Raw genomic sequence first — 21,960 nt, forward strand, 5'->3', positions numbered from 1 at the left:
TTTATCATAGAAAAACTATGCATTGTGACCTCACGTTTTATTTATCCCCGGCTGAAGTCGGGTGCACGGATATCTACACCCGACTTTGTAACCAATCAAAGATTGTGTTACAAGCTATATAGGAAATAATGACCTTTATCATGGATGACAATTATGGTACTTAGTGTCTTCCCATGGAGCACATTTTGTCCCCCTTTTTAACTGAAAGTGGTAAATATTAATTTAAATGTGAGTCTGTTTATCCGTCCATCCAAGGGTGTCCGTCTGTTTTACTGTTTGTCTGAAACACTTTTGTTTTGGTGTGATATCTCGAGAAACTGTTGCAAGGAATTTTACAGAACAATTATCTGCGGCCTAAGGAAGACACCAAGTAAAGTGATTTTCAGATCAAAGAGCCAAGATTATTGATCAATTGATAATTCTTTATATTTAATACGTACATTTGTTTCCGCGCGATATCTTGAGAAGGCTTTTATTAAAAGTCTTTGCATGGCATTTTTTACAACTCCCTATGGCGCCTCAGCAAGACCTGAATTCTTTTTTTGAGGTCAAAATATTAAAAATCAAAACTGTAAATTCATACATCCTGTCTGTGTAAAAATTACGCTTTTGGGACTTTTCAATGAATTTTTATACCATAACTCCCTAATGCCCCCCTTCATAAAGTTTTCCTGCTCTATATGTTTATACACGCATGCTCTGTTCGAATTTCTTTCTTTAGGGGGCAGGGGGGTCTGATACACTCTAGTAAAGAAATGAACACCACAAGTATAGAAACGTTGACCTTGCAGAGACCTGCTATAATAACAATTTTATCATCAGCAGATATTTTTTCTACAATTAAAGATATCATATTCTGATAATATTCTAGTAAGACTTTTCACCTTTGCCATTGACTATGGGCATGCTTTTCTTATCCATGCAAGGTTAAAAGGTTATCTCTGAACACTTATTCTTGTTCCCGACAACCTGGTAAGAACTTAAGCGAATTGTTTCCTGACATAGGTTAGATCAATATACTATGGATATTCTTAAAAAAGTAGAATTTATACCTTATACATTTTAAATGAAATGAAAATATGAATCCTCCAATAAGGCTTTTAATAATTTTAATAGCCTTATATTGCTTCACATGAACTGTGTACTTTGACGGGCTAATGACGTCGTATATGATGTTTTAAACGTGTAGAAGTAATGTTGCATTTTATTAAACATTAGGAAGATGAGCATTTTTAAAGAGATCACATTTTTAAAAAAATCATATTTTGATAACCACCCTCTTTCGGTGAAATATTTTATTGTTTCTTTTTCAGTTGACCTGGTCGTTATACGTCATGATTAGCCTTTGTTTAGTGCTCTTTTTTACTGGTACTTTAGCTGCTCCCACTACGTAAGTCTCCCTTATATGTACCTTTTTTAAAAAATATATATTAATAATTCTTTTCTATCATGCATAAGGTTTTCTTTCTACCCAAAATATTTTAGATACTTCATATTATGAGTCATTTAAAAGTCTAACCCTAACCCTGTGTAAAACAGACCACAGATGACTTTTGAAATATATCATGTGATAAAAATTGCTAGAATAAGCGTGAAATTGTTTCTTTTTCAAATGTAACACAGTCTTTTTTCATTTTGCAAACAAGTTTAATATATAGCTTAAAACCAAGATTTGTCTCCAAACATATATGATTCTTAAAAATATAAATCGGTATGTAAACATATTGATTGGTTAATGCTTTGATCAGTCTGAAATGTGTTAGCAAAATATGCATCCTTTTTTATTTTCTAGCCATACCCAGTCACCATTACAACATTTCAAAAGCATCGTAAGACGGCAGGTCACAGCGTTATGGCCCACAGTGGACACAGATGGCGACGGCCATTTTGAAGTTAACGACATGCATCATATCCTTGGAGACTACGATGCCGACCGTATTTTCTTTTGTGAAACAATTGATTAGGCTCCTGTTCACTAAATTTACACAAATTCACTTTTAAACTCTGCCTCACTTTTCCTTTATACTTATCCCTTTTTTAAAAGTGAGACCAAAATGGAGCTCATCTAAAATGTATGGCCCCAGACTTTGATTCAACATTACATAAACGTTAATGATAGCTATATTTAAGTCTTACTCAAGCAAACTAATTCTATTTGAAAAGCATAAAAATCCCATAAATTTACATGTGAAACATCTGGTAAGACAATCATCAATACCTGTAAAGTTCTATCATTTTTCTTATACAAATGTACAGTCCTATTCTTTGATGTTCCTACATTGTAGATGACCAAAAAGTATCCGAACAGGAATTCATCGCCAGGTTTGCACATAACGAACCAGATCTCAATGTTATTGCACAGGGCTTGTTCTTCGAATTTGACATGAATAGAGACGGTTTCATTACTGTGTCAGATTTAGATCTATACTACCAGAAAATTGATACCAATGGTAATAATAAAACATGCTTCAAAGACATTGTGAAATATCTTTTATCACTATACTAGTAACTATTTGTTAAAAATAACAAAATGAAATGTAACATCTTGTCTTTACATCAATAATGCCAAGATCCAGTTTATTAAACTTTTCGATCATATTTGACAGACAATGGGCATGTAGAAAAGGAAGAATTCGTACATTATTTCACAGAGGTATGTTGTCGTTGTAACACTTAACAACTAGAATGTCTAAAATGATTTAGAGTTTAAGAATTTAAATACAGTTTTTAAACACGTTTTAATACATTAAATCTGGAGATTTTTACCTTAAATATTCAAAATTCAAATAAAATCTTGTGAGTTTTTGATCTATCGTTCGTTCAAAAAGATACGCTAAACGATCTAAACTGCAATACAATTTTTCGTATTTTTATATTTTGAAATTTACCTCATAATTCTATATTTCAGCTTTGACAACATTTTAGATTTTTAAAAAGAAATTTAAAACCTTGATTTAAACACTCAAATTCTAAATAACCAAAAACACTTTTTACATTTAAAGATTTTAGAATTTTACTTCAAATATCCGCAATATCGTATTCCATATCTGGTTTGAATATTGAAACTATGAAACTACATGTCAAAAATTCTTTATTTCAAGCAAAAACAACTTTTCGATATAAAGAATTGACTCAGGGTTTAAAAACTCTAATCAGGTTTGGAAATTTGATATTTTGGATATTTGAAGTAAAATCTAAAACAATCAGTGTTTTGGTAATTTGAAAATTGAATGTTTGAATCAAAATTCTAAATTTCAAAAAGTCTTAATACGTTTTGAAAGTTGAATTTCAGAGGTCTGAAATAAACTTTAGAAATATCAAAAGATGTTAAATGGTATTGAACTTTAGATTGTCAAGTGTAAACTTTCTGAACAAAAGATATATTAAAAACTCAAAAGTTAAGAATATCAAAATCCTTTTTGGAAATTTAAATTTTAAATATTTAACGTTAATCTCTAAAGATTTAACATTTTAAAACCTTGTTCAGAATTTGTAAATTTAGATCTTTGAACAAAAATTTAAAATTTCACGATTCAAATTTTGTTAGTTTTCGGATTTTAGGAATTTAATCTAATGTATTGAAAAATTTTAAATCTCTAACTCATTGTAGAAAATTAAAGTGTTAAGTGTTACACGTAACGTGCGTATATAAAGAATTAAAGTTAACGTCTTCATATGCAGTATTATATCTTTGAGAAGATAATCTCTCTCTTTCTCTCTCTCCCTCTCTCTCTCTCTCAAGCACAAAAATATCCACTGTCTTCTCTATTACAGATCTTTACTATTCTGTACGTCATACAGCTTAACCAGACCACGACCCCCTCCTCAGCGGCAGCACCCGGGGGTCGCTAAATATAGACAGGAGCACCCGGTTGTCGCTAGAAATGGAGAGTAACAGATGCATTTATATGTTATGATTCTTTGTTCTATATTGTACATACAAAATAAAGCAATCATATGAAATTTATTTTTTTTAATAAGTTTATTTTAAAGTGCATTAATGCATTAATTATATTATATCCCCTCTTTTAATAATTGTGTTAAAGCGAAAAATATATATTTTCCCTTTGGAAGGAGTTTAAAAATATTTTCGTGAACAGATCAAGTTACCATGCAGAAAATCAGGCTATTTTCAAAATAATGCGCTCCCAAGACTAAGGGTTTAAAACAAATGGGTCGGTAGGTACAGTGTATAGGAAGTTGAATGGGGAAAGTTTTGTTTTTCTAGAAAAATCAAATAAATATTTATAGGATGAGAAAATCCAGAAATAAAAAGAATAAAATATCGTTTTGAGTCGGGTCATTTTTGGGCAGTCTGTCAAGAAAGGGCAAACACACATTTAATTAAAATAAATAGCCTCATGCTACATATTTTTATTTCTATATTTTAGAGTTACTTCCCTTATAATGAGCTTTTTGTGAAAGACTTTATAAAATATAAACATCTATTATAAGCTTTTAAAGAAAAGGCTAATATTAAGGGAGATCTTAACATTTATTAAAATTGATTTTAGACTCTGAGAACATTATATCAAAGAAAGATATGTACAGATATTTTGTTTAGTTAAATTTTAACATAGGGCAACAACCTTTTCTTCCCTGAAAAATAAGTCAAAAGACACCAAATAAAGATTTCAAAACAAAAATCTTAGATTTTTTCTACTAACATTCGGAAAATACATAATACGATCAACTTACTTGCAAAAAAAAAAATATATATTTATTGCGCGTTAAAATTTATTACATCTAATGGTACTCATGGTGTTCCTAAGGTTTAATTGTCAAAAGAAATTCAATCTAAAAGAAGGGGTTGGTAGATAAGAAAATGAATCCAAATATTCACCAGTCATCTCGTTTCTCCAGTCATCCGAATCCAAGCAACCTACCGTTGTGGACTGTGTCAACACACCCTGCTTTCTTGCTTCAGTGAATATCATTTTTGCTTGAATAATTCCAAGTCAATTGAACTTCATGTCTCAAACTTCTTGACATAAAAGCGGAAGTGTGGATCAAAATGCCATGTTCAATACCGTTTATTATCAAATATATTAAAAAATTATAAATGAAGCAAAATGATCAGACATATATTGCTGGCTTTCGGTTCGAACATATTTCAACAAATACCTATTTTCTTTGAACCCAATGACTTTAACTAATCCGAAATTTTATTTTGAAGTAATTAATTATAAAAATGTTCTCTTTCGTTTACTATTAAAATTTTCGTGGTTCCGTCATGTAGGTTTGTTTTAAATCAACGTTTCCTCAATTTGGTATGTCGCCAAATGACTGATGCTAAACATGCTGAGCTGACGTGTACAGTTAAAGCTACCGGGACACGTGATTACATTACTACTATCCCAACTCTGATTGTGTTTTATTTGATTGAAATAAATTTTCCTGTGGTTAAAATTGCTATAAATCTTTCAGCTGTTACTTAATCAAAGATTTCAGGGATTACACTATTGGTAAAATATTTATCTTGCTATTAGTGAGAAGAAAAAAAACAACTCTTTTTGTTAAAACCCTTTAAAAGGAAAGTAGGAAATAACAAAAACTGCCATTTCACTGTCATGGGAATGCCTTTGACTAATATGTAAATCACACACATGTATTAATATACTATTATACATATTCATGTATATTTCATGTATTTAGACAGGAATATGTACGCTTAATTGTTGTATGTCAGTAGCAGCAACCATATTTTAAAGCAATCGTTTTTTTAGTTTTACAGTTTTAACCATTCCTTTAAAAACTTTAGCAGAATGACACGTTTTTTCAACGGGAAAGCAGAACAAGAAAGCATTCTTGTTGATTTGAATATGGACTCAACAACGAATGAAGAGCATACTCAAAATGTATTAGACCTCTATCTAAATTACTTTTTATTTATTACAAGATATAAAAACACATACACTTTATACATTGAAAAAAAAAAAAAAAACCATCATGCCATAGTCACAATTATAAAGTATAAGCAGTAACAGATATAGTATCTTTTTATTCAAATGTTAGCATATTTCTTTTTACGGAAAAATATTTAGAGAAAACTTAATTTTGATTAATATTATTTATTGTTTTATCGTGCAAACGAAATTTCAACAGTCAACAAAAACTACACCCAACACAATTTATTTCATATGCATGTAACTTCAAAATAATGAAATGCCTACCGTTTTGTAATGTGTCCTTGAAACTGAAATTATCCTTATTTTTTCTGTAAAAGAAGAATACTTTACTCATTGTTATATGTGTAAGTGAAATATTTGAAGGTTTCCAGATCCACAAATCCCCTTATACATTTCTGGTCATAAACTTGGTTCCTAAGATGAAGACATTAAAACATATACAATCTAAACTATTAATATGGTTCTAAGAAAAGAAAATAAGCAATTTTGTGTGAAACTTTTCATATTCAGTTTATTAATCATTTAAATATCTTATATCGTACAGCTTATGTAATAGAAATATTGCATAAAGTTTGTTAAAGCATTAGCTAACCGGACATATTTTTGACAGTGAATTAGCCCTGGTTTACGCGAACATAGGACAAAATCTTTGATACAAAGACCTCTCACTTCCTGACATGGAACATAATGCTTGTCCATCTCCACTTAAAAAAGATAGAACAGAAAAAAAACTACAGAAAACAGTCTTACAAAGCCACAAAGAGATATGTGACAACTTGTCACTGCTAAGCATTACACAAACATTAAGGGATTTCAAATTAATTGAAGCAGACCAACATTTTCCTTAGGATCTAATAATGAGCATTCTTTTTTGGAGATGGGGGGGGATTCATTAGGCACAATATAAATAATCTATCTTTTATCTTAATTAAAGTATTTCAAAAGATATAATTAAATTTTGTTTTCTTGAAGCATTTTAAACTTTGATAAATAATGAACTTTTACAAATTATATTCACACTTGTTAAAAGATAATTCAAATTACACATTCACTAAAAATTATGCAAATCACTAATTCTGCTTTTTAACTTGGACAGTTATAAAATCTGATGTCGTTTAATAACCAGTACTATTACAACCTGACTATTAGACTGGGTTTTAACCAAAATGAACATTGCTTGTAAGGGCTGATATAACACAAAAAGATTTATCATACATCAATCTGAAAATTTACATATGTTTACTAAGGTCGCTAAGCGACGATGCAGGTGAAAGTGAAATATGCTAACTTTTGCATTTTAATAGAACCCCCTGGCCATGTGGAAAGGATAAAATGCAACAGAATATGGAAGTCAGGGAACATATTATTTCTAAAAATTCCCCTGCTTTTCCCATAATTCTAAGTGATAATTCTCCAAAACTGGACATATTTTTTGTCGGACTATTTTATGTTAAAGCAATATCTTTTTGTGCAGGGAGCACAGCAATTCTGAAGTATTTTAGGCGGGCATCCGTAACTCCGCCCACTGCGCAAATTAATAAAGATATTTCAACTGACAAAGGCATTGACAATTAAAAAAATTGAAACATTTTGTAATCAAATTTAATTTAACATCACCATTGGAGAGTGATATTCACCTTTAGAAATACAGGATTGTCTTTTATATTGGATCAATGTTGGTGAATGAGAACGTCATCCATTTGGTAAGTTTAGTTTGAATATCATTAGATAACAGTAAAGAAAGCATTCCTCCATCCACTTCACGGTAGATAAAAATTCATTTTAATGTTTACTTTCCAGTTCGAAAGAAAATTAACATTCGATATGCAACATATACCATACTGTAGCCCAGGGCAAATTCTTGTTTACATTTGTCGAATCCAGAAAACGAAATAGGCCCGGCTAAAATCGAAGAACCGTGAACAATGTGCTGTACATTTCCAAAAAAGATAGAAAAATTGTTTTCTTAACATTGGATGAAATCTGATAGACCCTTGTCCATGTCATTGAATGATAAGGGGACAGAGTAAATGGCTGTATTTAAATGTGTATCAGATGTGATGACCGTCTCCGTCACCATGTTATTTTGACCTGAACGTGTGTTAATGCATAGGATAATGGATACATATTGTAATGGCGGATGCTTTCAGAATGAGGTCTCATTTGTATGTATATTGTAATTATTTTGAACGGTAATAATAAAGTAAATTCATATAAATTTACCCTAAAATAAAAGACTCTTTAAGTTTATTATATATATTACATTTTTTGGTAAACGATGTCATTTACATATTAAGTTAACTGTTGCTTACGGCAATTTAACGAGTGTAAAATATTTTTCTAAACACATATGTTTAATTTTCTTTTTGTCTAATTTAAATACATGTATATTAATATTCTTTTTTTGTTTCCCTCCTTTTCATAAATTGAATAAGGTTATAGGCCTTTTTTGTTAAAATTCAAATGATTTTTTTTATTTCATACAAGGTTAATATCTTTAAACATTTATCATAAAAATTGCATAGAATATGGTCTGCTTGTCTACAAAAAATAAGTTGATCAAGCGACAAGTACATGCTTGTGTATGTAAACTTGTCTCACGTTGGTTCTATCTATTTCAATCATCAGAACATTTCTTACATTGGCCGGTCATTGGTCGAATAAATATAAATGGTCCGTTAGGTCTACCACTAGAAACTCTACATAATGTACATATATCACTGAAATGTTTTTGTCTTTGCTAGTTTAGATAATTGAAAATTCTAGTTTAAGCAATATTGCCTTCCATCTGAAAACATTAATGGAACTTGTTTTCGATAACTTTTTAAAACATGTTAAAATATTTTTTCTCATACCATTATACATGTTATTTGTAATATTAAACATAAGAGACATCACTACAAGCATTCGTAACAAGCAATCAATCTCATTAATTAAACAAGCAAAACTTTTTCCTAGAAAATCAAAATGATTTTTTTTTTTAAAAAAAGGTCAATTTTAGCATGGATATACATATTATTCGGTTTTAATTTCCAATATTTCTTGGTCATTGAGAGTATTGAAAAAGTTAGCCCATAAAGACACACCCCATGGGCAGAAGACGTTTATAGGTCCCGTCATGTCGGTCCTAACTAGGTAGTGGTCATTGGCCCGAGGTCGATATAAGGTGAGGGGTCATTTAGGGACAGGTGTCATTTAGTCTGCACTTTTGCTTTCATCTATTATGAATGCCTTTTGCAGATGTCATCCTTTAACTGTTTATAAATAGCTTAGAAGTCGTGAAGTCATCACAATTTGCAAAAAAGAGTGCATGGATTAAAAGAGCTAATCACATTAAGAAGGATTACTTGATGTTTTTTCTTAATTCAGCAGAAGTGAAAAGGATGTTAAGGTTTATGTAACAGGACTTCTTGTGCCAAGGTAAGTCGATTCCTAAGGCAGATCTTAAGCAAGAATTAATGAAATAGTTTCAAATCGTTTGAGTATGAAGACAAACATATAATGTGCTCAACAAAAAATATTATTGGATGATGTGGACCGCCCATATTCAGATTTATTTTTTCCCTTTTTATACTTATATGACTTAACATTCTTCCTGTTACAATATTCTAAAAAAAAACATTGTCAAAATGCTACTTTAATGTCTTTCAAGTACATGCATATATAAGCTTGGTCTTAACTTAAAATGACTTCATATTTTTGTGACATGGATGAATTGAATAAATTAATATCTTGTTTACGAATTGGATTTTTAATGTGCAAAGGTTATAAAAACAAACATCTCATTATACATTTATATACAATATGTTGTCCTCAGTAAACACAGATTAATTGAATATGAAACTTGAATTTAGATTTATTATTTAATTATGTGTTGTCATATGGTCTTAATATTTATATTACAGCAATTCTAGCAAAAAGTATGTTTTACCATAACAACCCAAAAAGTAATTAATTCGAATATTCATTTAAACCTGTCTTAAAAAAAAATATGGAAATAAACATGTTTGTGCAACAGTTAACATTTTTATGTTGGAAACACTTTTAGAAAGGGAAGGTAAATTAAAATGCTTAAGGAACGTTCTCTGACTCTTAAATATAACTAACTAAATTGAAATATGACCAGAATTCAAATTAAATAGGAAACAGAGAGAACTGCTGTTTAGCCTCATACTAATAATTGTCTTTTTATTTTTCTCAAACATGTTATCAAAGGATGTACTTAGGATTTCGCAATTAAACAGTGACTCTTATGAAAAAGGAATACAGGAAAAAAAGTAACTCTATCTTCTGTCAATCAAATGTGGACATTTTCATAATTTTTTGTTAGTAACCTTTAAATAGCTTAGTACAGAGTATATTACTTTCATATTTAACACATAAAGGAATCATCTGTTCGAAAATCTTAGAACAACCAATTTAAATGAAGACAACTTTTTCAGGAAATGTTCATGTATTTAGGTTACTGCGGTTTTTTTTTTACCTTATCAGGAACTATTGATGTTGAGAGATGTACTAAGAAATCTTTCATGTGAAATTGATCACAGAATCTTAAAAAAAAAGAAAAGGTTAATCTACACGCAACAGATTTCCCTTTTAGACTATAGAATCAATGACATTATTTTTGGAAGTTTTTCTTTGCCATGATTTTTAAAGTTGGTTAATTAGGTATGGAGGAATGGACTCTTTGGGGAAAGGGACACATTTGAAGGCTTCTGAAGGAAATTTTTTCAATACAAGATAATCTACAATGTTTTGAAGAACAACACGTCTACAAAATTATTAAGATTTTTTTCAAATTTCAATTGACAGCAACACTGAAAAAAAAACAAGCCAATTCTCTATATGTGAATCTCAGTTCTTACTTGTTTTCCAAAAATTTTAACGTTAACATTTATCATACACCAAGCACAGATTTAAATATATAAAAATGTGTGTTATATCATCATTTCAAAAAGCAAATCGTTTTCATAAACATGTATACACAGTACCATGTTCACATTAACTTATTTTTTAAAAGAATTCTTGACAAAATTCATCCCTGATGAAGTGTCGTTTTCGTTGCACTTCTTAGATCCTACAGCATTACAAAGATTTTTTTGTGAGGTAATTAAATTTTATTTTAATTTATTTTACATGTATCAAGAGTACCTGGCAATAACTGATTTATAGAAAACAATATGTAAGGTCTCAGTGTGTGCCATGCATTGAATACAATGAGTATACTTCACAAAAAAATTCCTTTTTATCTATAAAGAACACCAAATTTACGCTGTACTCTGGGAGATCCATCAAAATAGCTTGTCATAGATAAGTTTTTTCCTGACAAATAAACGTAATTAAGTATATAGCTATATCTGCTCAATATCGATTGTGAACAGTACAGGACATATCCAATGCAAGTCTGCACATGCGCGGTGAAGTTATCTATTGATTAAGCAATCTGGTATCATTTGAAGCCTGCAGATAACTTAGTTAAAAGATTTTCTCTACATTTAGTTTGTGTTAAATACAGTTTGAAAGCAATTTACTATTGATCTTTCAGGTATCTGCATAAATAACAGGCTATCTTGTTGATACCTTTTTTTGTAATATATGAGGAAATTAAGTAAAATATGCACTACCTGATTTGAATAGGCTAACATTTATTTGTTTTCTTCTTAATCATTGAAATGCATGAACTAAGAATTATTTAACACCTTGTTTTGCTCATTTCTTTTCTTAAACAAATGGAGTGAAAATGTCAAAATATGACTGGACTTCAGAATTAGTTTATGATTTATGTAATTTAATTCAAAATTAATGAGAGAAAGTAATTAGCATATTGTTTGTTACATCCTTTATATTACCTTATCGTTAAATAAATACTGTACATGTGGTTAAGACTAAAACTATAGATGAACGTGACGATACATATTCCCATATCTTTAGTATTAGACACTTGCATTAGATATTATAGTGTACCTATTAAGCTTACATTGGAAAAGAAATCCGGTGCTTTGTATCCAGTGTGTATTAAGTTCACAAAATGTAAAAATTTGAAAGTCTAATTTCATTCAAAAATTTATTTTTTTAAACAAATAGCTTTTTCTTAATAATAGCGTTCTTTCCGTGTTCATGACTGAACATATAAAAGGAAGATCTATCTAAAGGTCACAGGCTGTGGTGTGATAGAGGGAAAATTTTCATACCCTTTGAAGTTGAGCGTCATTTTATTTCATTTAAATTCAACAAAAGCAGGCTCACTGAGGAACTGTATCGGTAGCTTGAAATACTATCCCTTACAACCTGAAGTTAAAAGGCTTCGAATATCAACCATTACAAAATGGAGACCACTTGCAAAAATATCAGTTTTTGAACAGATGAAAAGGAGATGAATTGAAGAACTTTTATTATCTCTAACGTACAAATTTTAAATGTCTCATACATATTCATGCATTAAATCTCAAATACTACAGATGCTAAAAGTTAAGTGCTTAGGTGACAAATCTAATAACATATTTTATTATACACATTAGAACCTCTCTTAAAATGCTTTTCAACAAACAAGTTGTTTAATGAATGCCTAATAGTATGTTAACTAGTATGCAAACAGTTTGTAATTTATTAACCTGACAATCATTTCAAATACATACTAGTATCTACAATACATTGGCAATTACTAGCAGTAATTTCTCACAATTACAAAACTGAATTATCCTGCATAAACAAAATATAAATGCTTAATGACATAGTTTTATTTAACCTTTTCTGGATTGTAGAATAATGGATCTATACTCGACAGGACGGTTCAGTTTTCAGGCCATGATTGTCCAAACGCAATTCTTGTGATGTTTCAACCAAGAACTGTGTATGGACATCAGTGCTTGGGGCTTATACAACAGAAAAAAATATTTACGATGAACATAATATTGAGGAGGAGAATGTTGTGTTTTAACCTGTGCATGCTTCCTGGATTAATGTGAAGTGACAAATAAAATAAAATATACAATATGAAAAACCTTTCGAACTTAACAGTGCATTCTGTACTAAGCGAAATCTTGGATTTTTGAGTCAAAGAACTACTACTGCTAACTGCTACCATTTGCTCCGCGAGGAAAAGCCATATTTGGATAAAATTGTGGACCAATAGTAGTTGGCTCTTGGATTGACAAGTGAGTATTATAATGACGTATTTTTTTCTAGACAGTCTACGTAATTAATTATTGTTCATGGTGTACTTTTAGGCTTGAGAGATTTTGCAATGAAACAAAGAAACTACATTAGCCTAACAACGATGTGTGTTTCATTGCACTACAAAGTTATATGGTTTTATAAACTGTCAGTGTTTGTCATTAGCTTTTACCTAATTCAGTTTTTGTCTACCTAATTTATCATCACAAAAATCATTATAAGGTCTGGCAAAGATGAGTAAATTTTGAATGATGAATTCAATTATGTATCAATGTCATTACATCAAACATTTCTTTTTTTATATTTGATAAGGTTAAAAAATGGATTTTTAATGGTGGTTACAACTATACAGACTAACAAACTGTAGAAAGCAATCATAATACATCACCTAATGTATTTTTTCATCAGATCTTGGTTTTTTACAAATAATACACCGATTTCATGACTTCAATACATGCATATACTCGCACATGGTAATGTCTTACAAATTCAATTCAACCTACCATAACCTGACACGTTAATGCTTGGTAATAGTTTCATTTGTCACATAACTTCAAACGCATTCCTGACTGATAGTTACAGAAGCCTAGTCAGTGTAGTTACCATAGCATCATAACTTCCAGCGATTTTAAAGTGTAATCATGCTAGCTTGTACAAAGTTTTATACACGGTGTATGAACGTTGTGTGAAGTATTCTGATTATATTCCATTAAAAATCTAAATAGCTGATATTATCATCGAATAATATCCTAATGTATTTATCATGCGTCTTCTGCTGAAACTGCTGCACGTTTGCTTCAAGGCATAATTTGCACCTATAGATCATTTTTCAGGGTTAAAAATCTGTCAGTATTGGATTATTTAAAGGAAATGTAACATGTTTGTCACTAAATCAACCAAGTGATTTGCAAAATCTATAAAAATGGATGTTTCCTTTTCAGAATCTTGTCTGATTTTACGTTTTACGTCACACTTAAAATGGTTCCCGGATGAGAGACAAGCAAATACTCGTTTTTTCCATTTAAGTGTACATTTATTATCGACAAAACTAAAACGCAAGAAGGAGGCATAATTTATTTTAATTTCTACGTAGTAAACACGTACATTATTCCCAGTAGTGCATTGGTTCGATACATCATTGGTCAAAGGTAGTGAAAACTAAAGCCAAATCTAAGGAACTATTTAAGAGCACGAAATTATGATACATCTACCTTTCTCTACATGCTAACTCAGCTCTTAAGATGCAACTTTCAGTATCCACAATATTTGCTTAAAATAAAAGTACTTAAGAACTAACATAAGACAGCAGAATCTGAAATAAATATGGAGATGACAATGTTCAAGCTCAGAATCCATTTTAACAATGCAAATATGGAGCAGAACAAACACGGACCTCCAAAAATATCAGATGGAGGGATCGGGTGCTATGAAAGAGTATGCACCTCTTCTGACCGGTCATATCCGCCGTGTGCCCCTAATCAAAATTAAAAAAAGAAAATTCGATAGACAATTCAATGTGTTAAAATGGCTTTAGAATTAGTTTGAAAACTCTTGAAGACATTTGCTTTTCATATTTTAATATTTTTTTCTGTTCTCAGCAAATAAATGCTGCCTAGTCCCATTCAAATTTTTGAAATAAATATCATATTGTTGAAATTAATATCTATTTCGAGTTTTTGTCATTTCTGTTTTTTATTTAATTTTTTGACATTGATTATGTCTGGAAGAATAAATATACAAGATATATAGAATTGAAAATTAAAAGATCGACACAGTAAGAAAAAACAGTTATACATGTTTCTGCTTTTGATAAGTTAGTTGCAAAAATTCTTGCCGTACTTGACATTGTTTATTGTGTGAGATTTACATTAACTTTTTGATAATGTCCTGAAAATAAACCAATAAATATGAAACTTTTTTTATCAGAATGTATTTTTTGTAAATTCAATTTATTTTTATGCACAGCATAAATGAACCTTTTGTTGAAGTCAATAACATTATCTTTGATAATATGTACACCAAACAAAACTGCTGAAAATTTCATAATCAACTTTTCAAAAATTGCTTATAATGAATTTTATGTGTATACAACAGTTAAAATTGAAGTCATTTAAGTGTTTTCAAAATCAATTAAATACAATATTTACTAACGCGTAACTATATATTTTAAAAGAAAACAAGAAAACCGTGCTCACTTTTCAAAGAAGAATAAATTATCATTTTTCTCTTTGTGTTTTGGGATTCTTTAGCTTGTACAAGCTAAAACAACTCAGAAAGAATTGATAATTTGCGGCGTTTGACCGTAGAAGAGTGTGGTAAAGCAGTCAGTGTAGTGTCTGGAGAGTATTCCTATTGAAAATGAATATAGATCTAGCAAAAGTCTTGATTTTGATGAAAATTTGTCACAGGAAATTTATTAACAAACATGAATTGATTTAATAAGATGGCAACAACATTCGATTGTCACCACGTGACAAATTGCAAGATAGCAAGATTGTTTCTCAAAACTAGGGAAACCGGAAGTGTTCATGATGGACAGGGTATGGGTATCAGAGCATTATTTGGATTATAGGTGAAATGATATAAAACCCTCCTATAATTTACATAATTTGATTTGTAACAATGATCTTGCAAAATCATTGGCCATCATTGGTAAAATGGACTTTGGAAACTTGTTTTTCAGGCAAAGTCATTTGAGGTTTTGCAATTCGGCTTTATTGGGCACGTAGATATATTAGATATACTACTGTAGAACCAATTATGCAAATGTTCAATAATAAAATGAAAACTCTGAGTTGTGCGTTATAGCAATTTTGTCTAGTGTGTGTGAGGAAACTGAAAAATATGAGTTTTTGTACTAAATTATATGTACCATCTGCTGGACTGAACACTCATTTGCCTTTTGTAATGAAGACTATAACGTTTCATATGGCAAACGACAATTATTAGATTGAAGCGTGAAAAAACCTAAATGAAATGAACCTAACTTAAATGAAATGAAATTCAAGAAAATCAATCATTAAAGAATCAATCATTAAAGAAGTGTAGAAATGTTATTTGACTTTAAAGTCCTGTGTTGACATTTTTGAAGTGAGTACTATTATTGATAGACTTGATAATTTTTCTTCATTTTTGGACATGAACATTTCCTTGCTTAGTAATGTATATACATGTATATAGGAATCTTGCAAATTCAATTTTGAAGTCAATAATTTAATGTTCAAATTCTCCAAAAATAACTGGTTTTTATGTGAATGACTACTGTTTTCAATTGAGAATTAAAATTCTACGGACGTAATTGTACTTGTTTTAAATCAAGGTAATAAACCTATGAAATTTATTTGTATTGTTTCAAATAAAAACCGATGTATTTTCAGAAAAGAGCTAGCCCTCTTGTCAAATTGTAAAGAAACAATATTAGTATAAAATGAAGGCCGTAGAGAAAAAAATTGACAATTGTTTTAGACATAATACATTTTCATAAGATAATGATCATTTACTTATTGCGTTTTAATTCTCTGAAAACCAGGTAATATATACACTGAATGACTCAGAATGTAGGTTGCACCACACCATGTTTCCGCTAACCTTGCACCGGGGAGATCTGGTTTGTTCTCTGTCGTATGGTCCTCAAACATGACGTCTGTCTATAGCGTCGTCTCCGGTTTACATAGAGTCTCGTGTTGTGGGGTTAAATTACAAGTCTTTATTACTACCAGTGCACCCTTTTTTCCTTGATAATTTAACTTTGATGTGGGCATTTCTTCTGAGAAGAACATAATCATATTTTTGGTAGTTGACCAGGTTGATTGAAATTACAGACGACATGTGATATACGTCCGCCAGAATGATGACGTAGCATGTACAAGATTTTTCGATGTGAATAAACTTTCTAACATATGTAAAGCTACATCATACGATGTAGGGATGTTAATATTCAAGAGAAATTACGTGTTTTTCTAAACTTTGTGTTTCATTATAATACTCCATGCTTTATGTTATATTAAAAGAAAACTTTGCTGGCCTACACGAGGTTGAATTGCCAAATTATGGTTATATATAAGTATTCATTACTTTCAAATTTTAAGCTGAGCACAGGATTTCATTTTGTTTAAAGTGTTTATTATCATTTATCAGATAATTTCAATTTACAAAAATAATTTTTTAAAAAAAAAAGAACTGAGTTTTAAAATATGTTTTTATTTTTATTTTTTAAGAAAACAATGCATGGCTCTATTGTTTTCTTGCTTCTACAAGGAACAATTTAATAAAAAATATAATATATTATATTCTTTTTCTTGACGTAATCTGTGTCTTGCAACATAAGAAAAAAAGTTTGTTTAATTAACAAATGTGCACGTGTGAAATAAGGTTAACGTTAGACCAGTCATTTTGTCACTTTATGACGAGACGGGACACCCACTTATTCATACACCTCAATGAATAGCAACAGATTTTATTCTTATATCAGTTGCTTTTGGGTTGCCCACATAAAAATTGTCTTTATTGAATATTTATAATCTCCATTCACATTTTCTCAGAATTTCTAATCCGCATGTATATATTGTTTTGACAGCACTTTTAAAAAACTGAGAAATTGCATATCAAAATAATTAATTATATTCATGTTTCAATAGACCTGCAAAGGTTTTGGGGAATATATATTTGGAACTTCACTCATTTTTCGATCGTTAAAAGTATTCATGACATTAATATTTATCAAACAAACAAAGAGCATTAAACGCTTGATAAGTAAAAAAAATGAAAAAATTGATTTCTTTATGTTTTCCATTAAATTTGCTTCTTGAATTATTTAACATGAAAAAATTCTAATATATCGAAGTTACCTTTAAAAATATGTTTTATATACATACATTTTTAAAATAAAACTTAAAAATACCATTCAACATACAAAAAAACACAGAAAAATACACACACACACCCTCTCTCTCTCTCTTCTACATATTGTTCGAAAAATAAAAAGATTGCGTCTTAACAGTTTGAAATAACTTTAATACTGAACCACATATAGGACAGTTCGAGAATATCTTTTTTTTCAATGCACATAAAAAAGATGTTGGAAATTAACTGCAGATAGATGGGTTAATCATATTGCACTTTGGACCTGATAAAAGAGTTTCATTAGGTATGCAAAACTATATAATCCAGGCAGAGGTAGTTAAAAAAGGGAAATGTTCCTCGAGGGCAAAGAAGGTCGATCAATGGATGCAACCGATGAATCAATACTAGGAGAGATAGAAATGAACAATAATCTCAGGCTATGCAAGATTTTCATCCTAAGATAAACCTAGAAAATTGGATTATTTAAGAAAAAAAAATATTTTCCGTTATTTTTGTTCTGTTGGAAGAAAATTTTGTATACATCATTTTCAGTAGCTTTTTTACAAGCATTCATTAATGTAGAGTTTGTATGTTGTTATGCTCTAACATGTATGTAAAAAATATCTTACATGTTTATAAAATATTGTCCAATTATATTCTTGGAAACATCATTTATATCATGCAACAACTTTTCTTTTTTCAATCTTAAAATGAACACAGATTGCTAGTTTGCCAGATTCTGAGAAATAAATATAGGTACATATAAAGAAAAACACACAATTAAATTCAATTAATTATATAAAGCGAACAAACATTGAAAAGAATATGTTGATAATAATAAAAAGAAGCATCTCGTCAGACCAGATAATACATAAAAATCCAATTAGTTCACATGTTTCAGAAAAACATTTATAGCATGGCCTAATTATTAACTTCTTTTTGTTTATCAACTTCATTTCTCGATAAATGAATCAATGCTTTTTATTTATCAACTTTATTTCTCTGATTCATAAATGAATCAATGTCAATCAACCAATCAATCAGTCTTTTCTATTCTTTTAATTTACATGTTATATATTAATGTAATCAAATCATTTTATTCGGAAATAATTTTGGCATATTGCACTGTTTCATTGGATTGCCAATGTTGTGTAAGGATTAGAATTTTATTTTTCTACTATCAGAACTCATCATGATATCGATTCATTTATTCTAAGAAAAAAAATAATTGAGTAAAATTGAAATTTTTTTTAGTTCTAGAATATTTGAATTTTTCAGCAAAGGTTTTCATGCTTCAGTTGTAGCCAAACTACTATTATTGTGTAATACTCAGATATTACTTTTGTTTCACTGAAATATAATTTTTCATGTACCTTTATATGAATAATAGTGAAAACAATAATTGTGTTAATAGAAACCCTAATTAACATTAGAACACATAATTTCTGTCCATTGGTCTTGCCTTTAGCCAGAGGACCTTTGTCAATATTCAAAACAATACTATATTTTACAAGACTGACATATATTAGCATTATATTGTACTTTTATCATATTATTATCCATCTTGAATTTTACTTAAGGCTATGATCCCGATTGAGGAATCTCGGCTAATATACATTAATTACTCCAGTTTTCCATTCATTTCGCTTTAGTACAACACATTAAATGAAGATTTATGATAAGCATTACAGAAGCATTAAATTCTATTACATTTATTTCACTTTATCATTGTATCATTGTACATCATTTGCCAACAAAGGACTATATTTTGAACTTTTACCATTTCATTTACATAGATGCCTCAAAGTAATGCTTAAAAGTTAACAAGTGAAATGGAGTATGAATTCAAAATGTCTTCATCCTTTTTTGCAATTGATAAAAATAATATCAACACATCTTTTGATGCAAATAAGCAAATGGAAGAAATATGTTCAGTTTACAAATCAACTAAATGATAGCTTATTTAAAAAAAAATTAGAATAAAATATGTCATTATCAAATTAAAGGTGTGAATGTTGAATAGGGTATGATGGCTTTAACATGGGGTGGAACACAAAACCTACAATTTCCCCTTCTCGCCATTCACAACTCAATTAAAAAGATCCATTATTATCCCTGGGTGTTTTCTCAGGAGCTGACCTTTTTGGGCGTAAAGAAACTTGATCACGCCATTAACATGCAGACGAGAATTGGAGCATAAAGACGGGTAGACGTTGAAGCAGGTGTCATTCATCCTCCCGAACTACAGACTCTGCATGATTGATTTCAAATGGCTTTGTTTGCCAGCAATCAAAAACTGTTAGCTCAGCCACAATAAGGGATGGAAATTCTCACCTGTTTAATATCAGTAATAACTTGACTTTTTAGAGTAAGTATGTCGGAGAGTTGATATAGCTAACCACAATAATGACTCTGGTTTGCCTTGTAACCCTTATACATGGTACAATGTACACTTGCTAGCTTTGACTTCATACTTTCTTTTTGAAAAGATTACGTACAATTTCTTGATTGACCCAATAGTAAAATTGATTCCAAATACATACAATGAATTAAACTAACATTATATGCATACATTGTTCGACATATTTAAGTTTTATTGATTGTATATATATTTTCAACTACATGCATTACTTACAGAAGAATTTGTCAAAAAGCTTTTCTTTAATAAAATTTATTTTCGAAATTTGTTTTTGTAGTTTCATTGCTGTCTTGTACCCTTAACTTCCAATATGCACATATAAACATTTTATGTTGTGCTACATTTAATAGATAATCGTAAACAAGTAAGCAGACATACCCATCTTGCTAGCATTTTTTATTATTATTTTCTAAGCTCTTTCTGCTCAAGTCTAGACTTATGTTGCTTTTTAAAAAAGTTTGAATATGTAAAGGGTTTTAACTGAGTTTGAATCTAGTCTTCAAAAATGATATTAGGTTTGGAGAATCTCTACACATTATTTTTTTTTTCATTCCTTTCTTCATGACCGAAAAACTGACATGAGATTATATACACTGTACTTGTATATCGCTAAAGAAATTAAAAAGGAAAATTTAAAATAATTAATATCGCATACCGTTTTTATTATTAAGAAATATTTTCAAATATGCTGCACAATAGTGAAAAAACTCAATTTATTTTATTCTAATCTTAGTTCTTAAGAAATTTCACTCAGGAACATCCTTCTAACATAAAAGTATGATGTATAAAGTTTAATGAATAGAATTTAATATTCACTCAGTGATAGGATCTTATTCCAACATATTTAAGTTGACTTGCAGCTAGCTTTTTTAGGTTGACATTTCGTTGTCTTCAACGAAAATGTAATCTTTCATAACGAAATATATTTTTACTGAAAAAAATCATTCATTTAAGGTAACCATTTTCTGTTGTGTAAAAACCCTATAACAAATTATAGAAATTTTCCAAGTGGATTGAATAGTTGCAGGTACAGTATAACTTGTCGGAATCACATGTAGGCGGTATTATTTTGAAACATTAATCTTTAAAAATCCTTTCACATATCTCTTGCATGTGAACATAAGCATCTTGCATGTTGATATATTCATGTTGTTTTTCGATGTAATTATCTTTCATGTCGACACTTTTATGGGAGAAATTTACATGGGGATATACCCCCAGGATGGCATATTTCTTACTTATTATGCATATTTTGCTTCTAGAGTAGAAAAGAATTATATCAACAACTCAAAATGCAGAATAACTTTATGCCAAAATACAATATTACTACATGTATTTTGACACGAAAGGACAATACGATCGAATGATATTTTGCCATTTTCAAACTTTAAAATTTTGCTCATATTTGCCATGAGAAGGGTAACCTTTTTATATTAAGAAGGGACAAAGCAGGTCAGAAACTCATTTTTCCCATTATCTACAAACTGTTAACAATTTTGTTTTGAGAATAGTTACTCACTTAGGAAAGCTGCTTCGTTCATGTCGTAAATAATTATCTAACCTAACCTAAAGACTTTTTTGTGTCGTTGCAGATATTTAATGAACATGTCGAAAAAA

At 29.8% G+C, this 21,960-nt stretch overlaps 1 protein-coding gene across 1 annotated transcript; it reads left to right on the top strand.

Moving 5' to 3' along the window:
* Nucleotides 1-906: 906 nt before the first annotated feature.
* LOC134271966 (uncharacterized) lies at nt 907-3,963 on the top strand. The gene is made up of 6 exons (XM_062754202.1): nt 907-972; nt 1,314-1,390; nt 1,793-1,935; nt 2,286-2,450; nt 2,607-2,653; nt 3,775-3,963. The coding sequence occupies exons 2-6, from the start codon at nt 1,335-1,337 to the stop codon at nt 3,850-3,852; spliced, it is 489 nt and encodes a 162-aa protein (XP_062610186.1). The 5' UTR covers nt 907-972; nt 1,314-1,334; the 3' UTR covers nt 3,853-3,963.
* Nucleotides 3,964-21,960: the final 17,997 nt, after the last annotated feature.

This window comes from Saccostrea cucullata, unplaced genomic scaffold (genome assembly GCF_032062105.1).
Source record: "Saccostrea cucullata isolate Sc308-1 unplaced genomic scaffold, CSIRO_AGI_Scuc_v1 ctg8733, whole genome shotgun sequence".
NCBI lineage: Eukaryota > Metazoa > Mollusca > Bivalvia > Ostreida > Ostreidae > Saccostrea > Saccostrea cuccullata.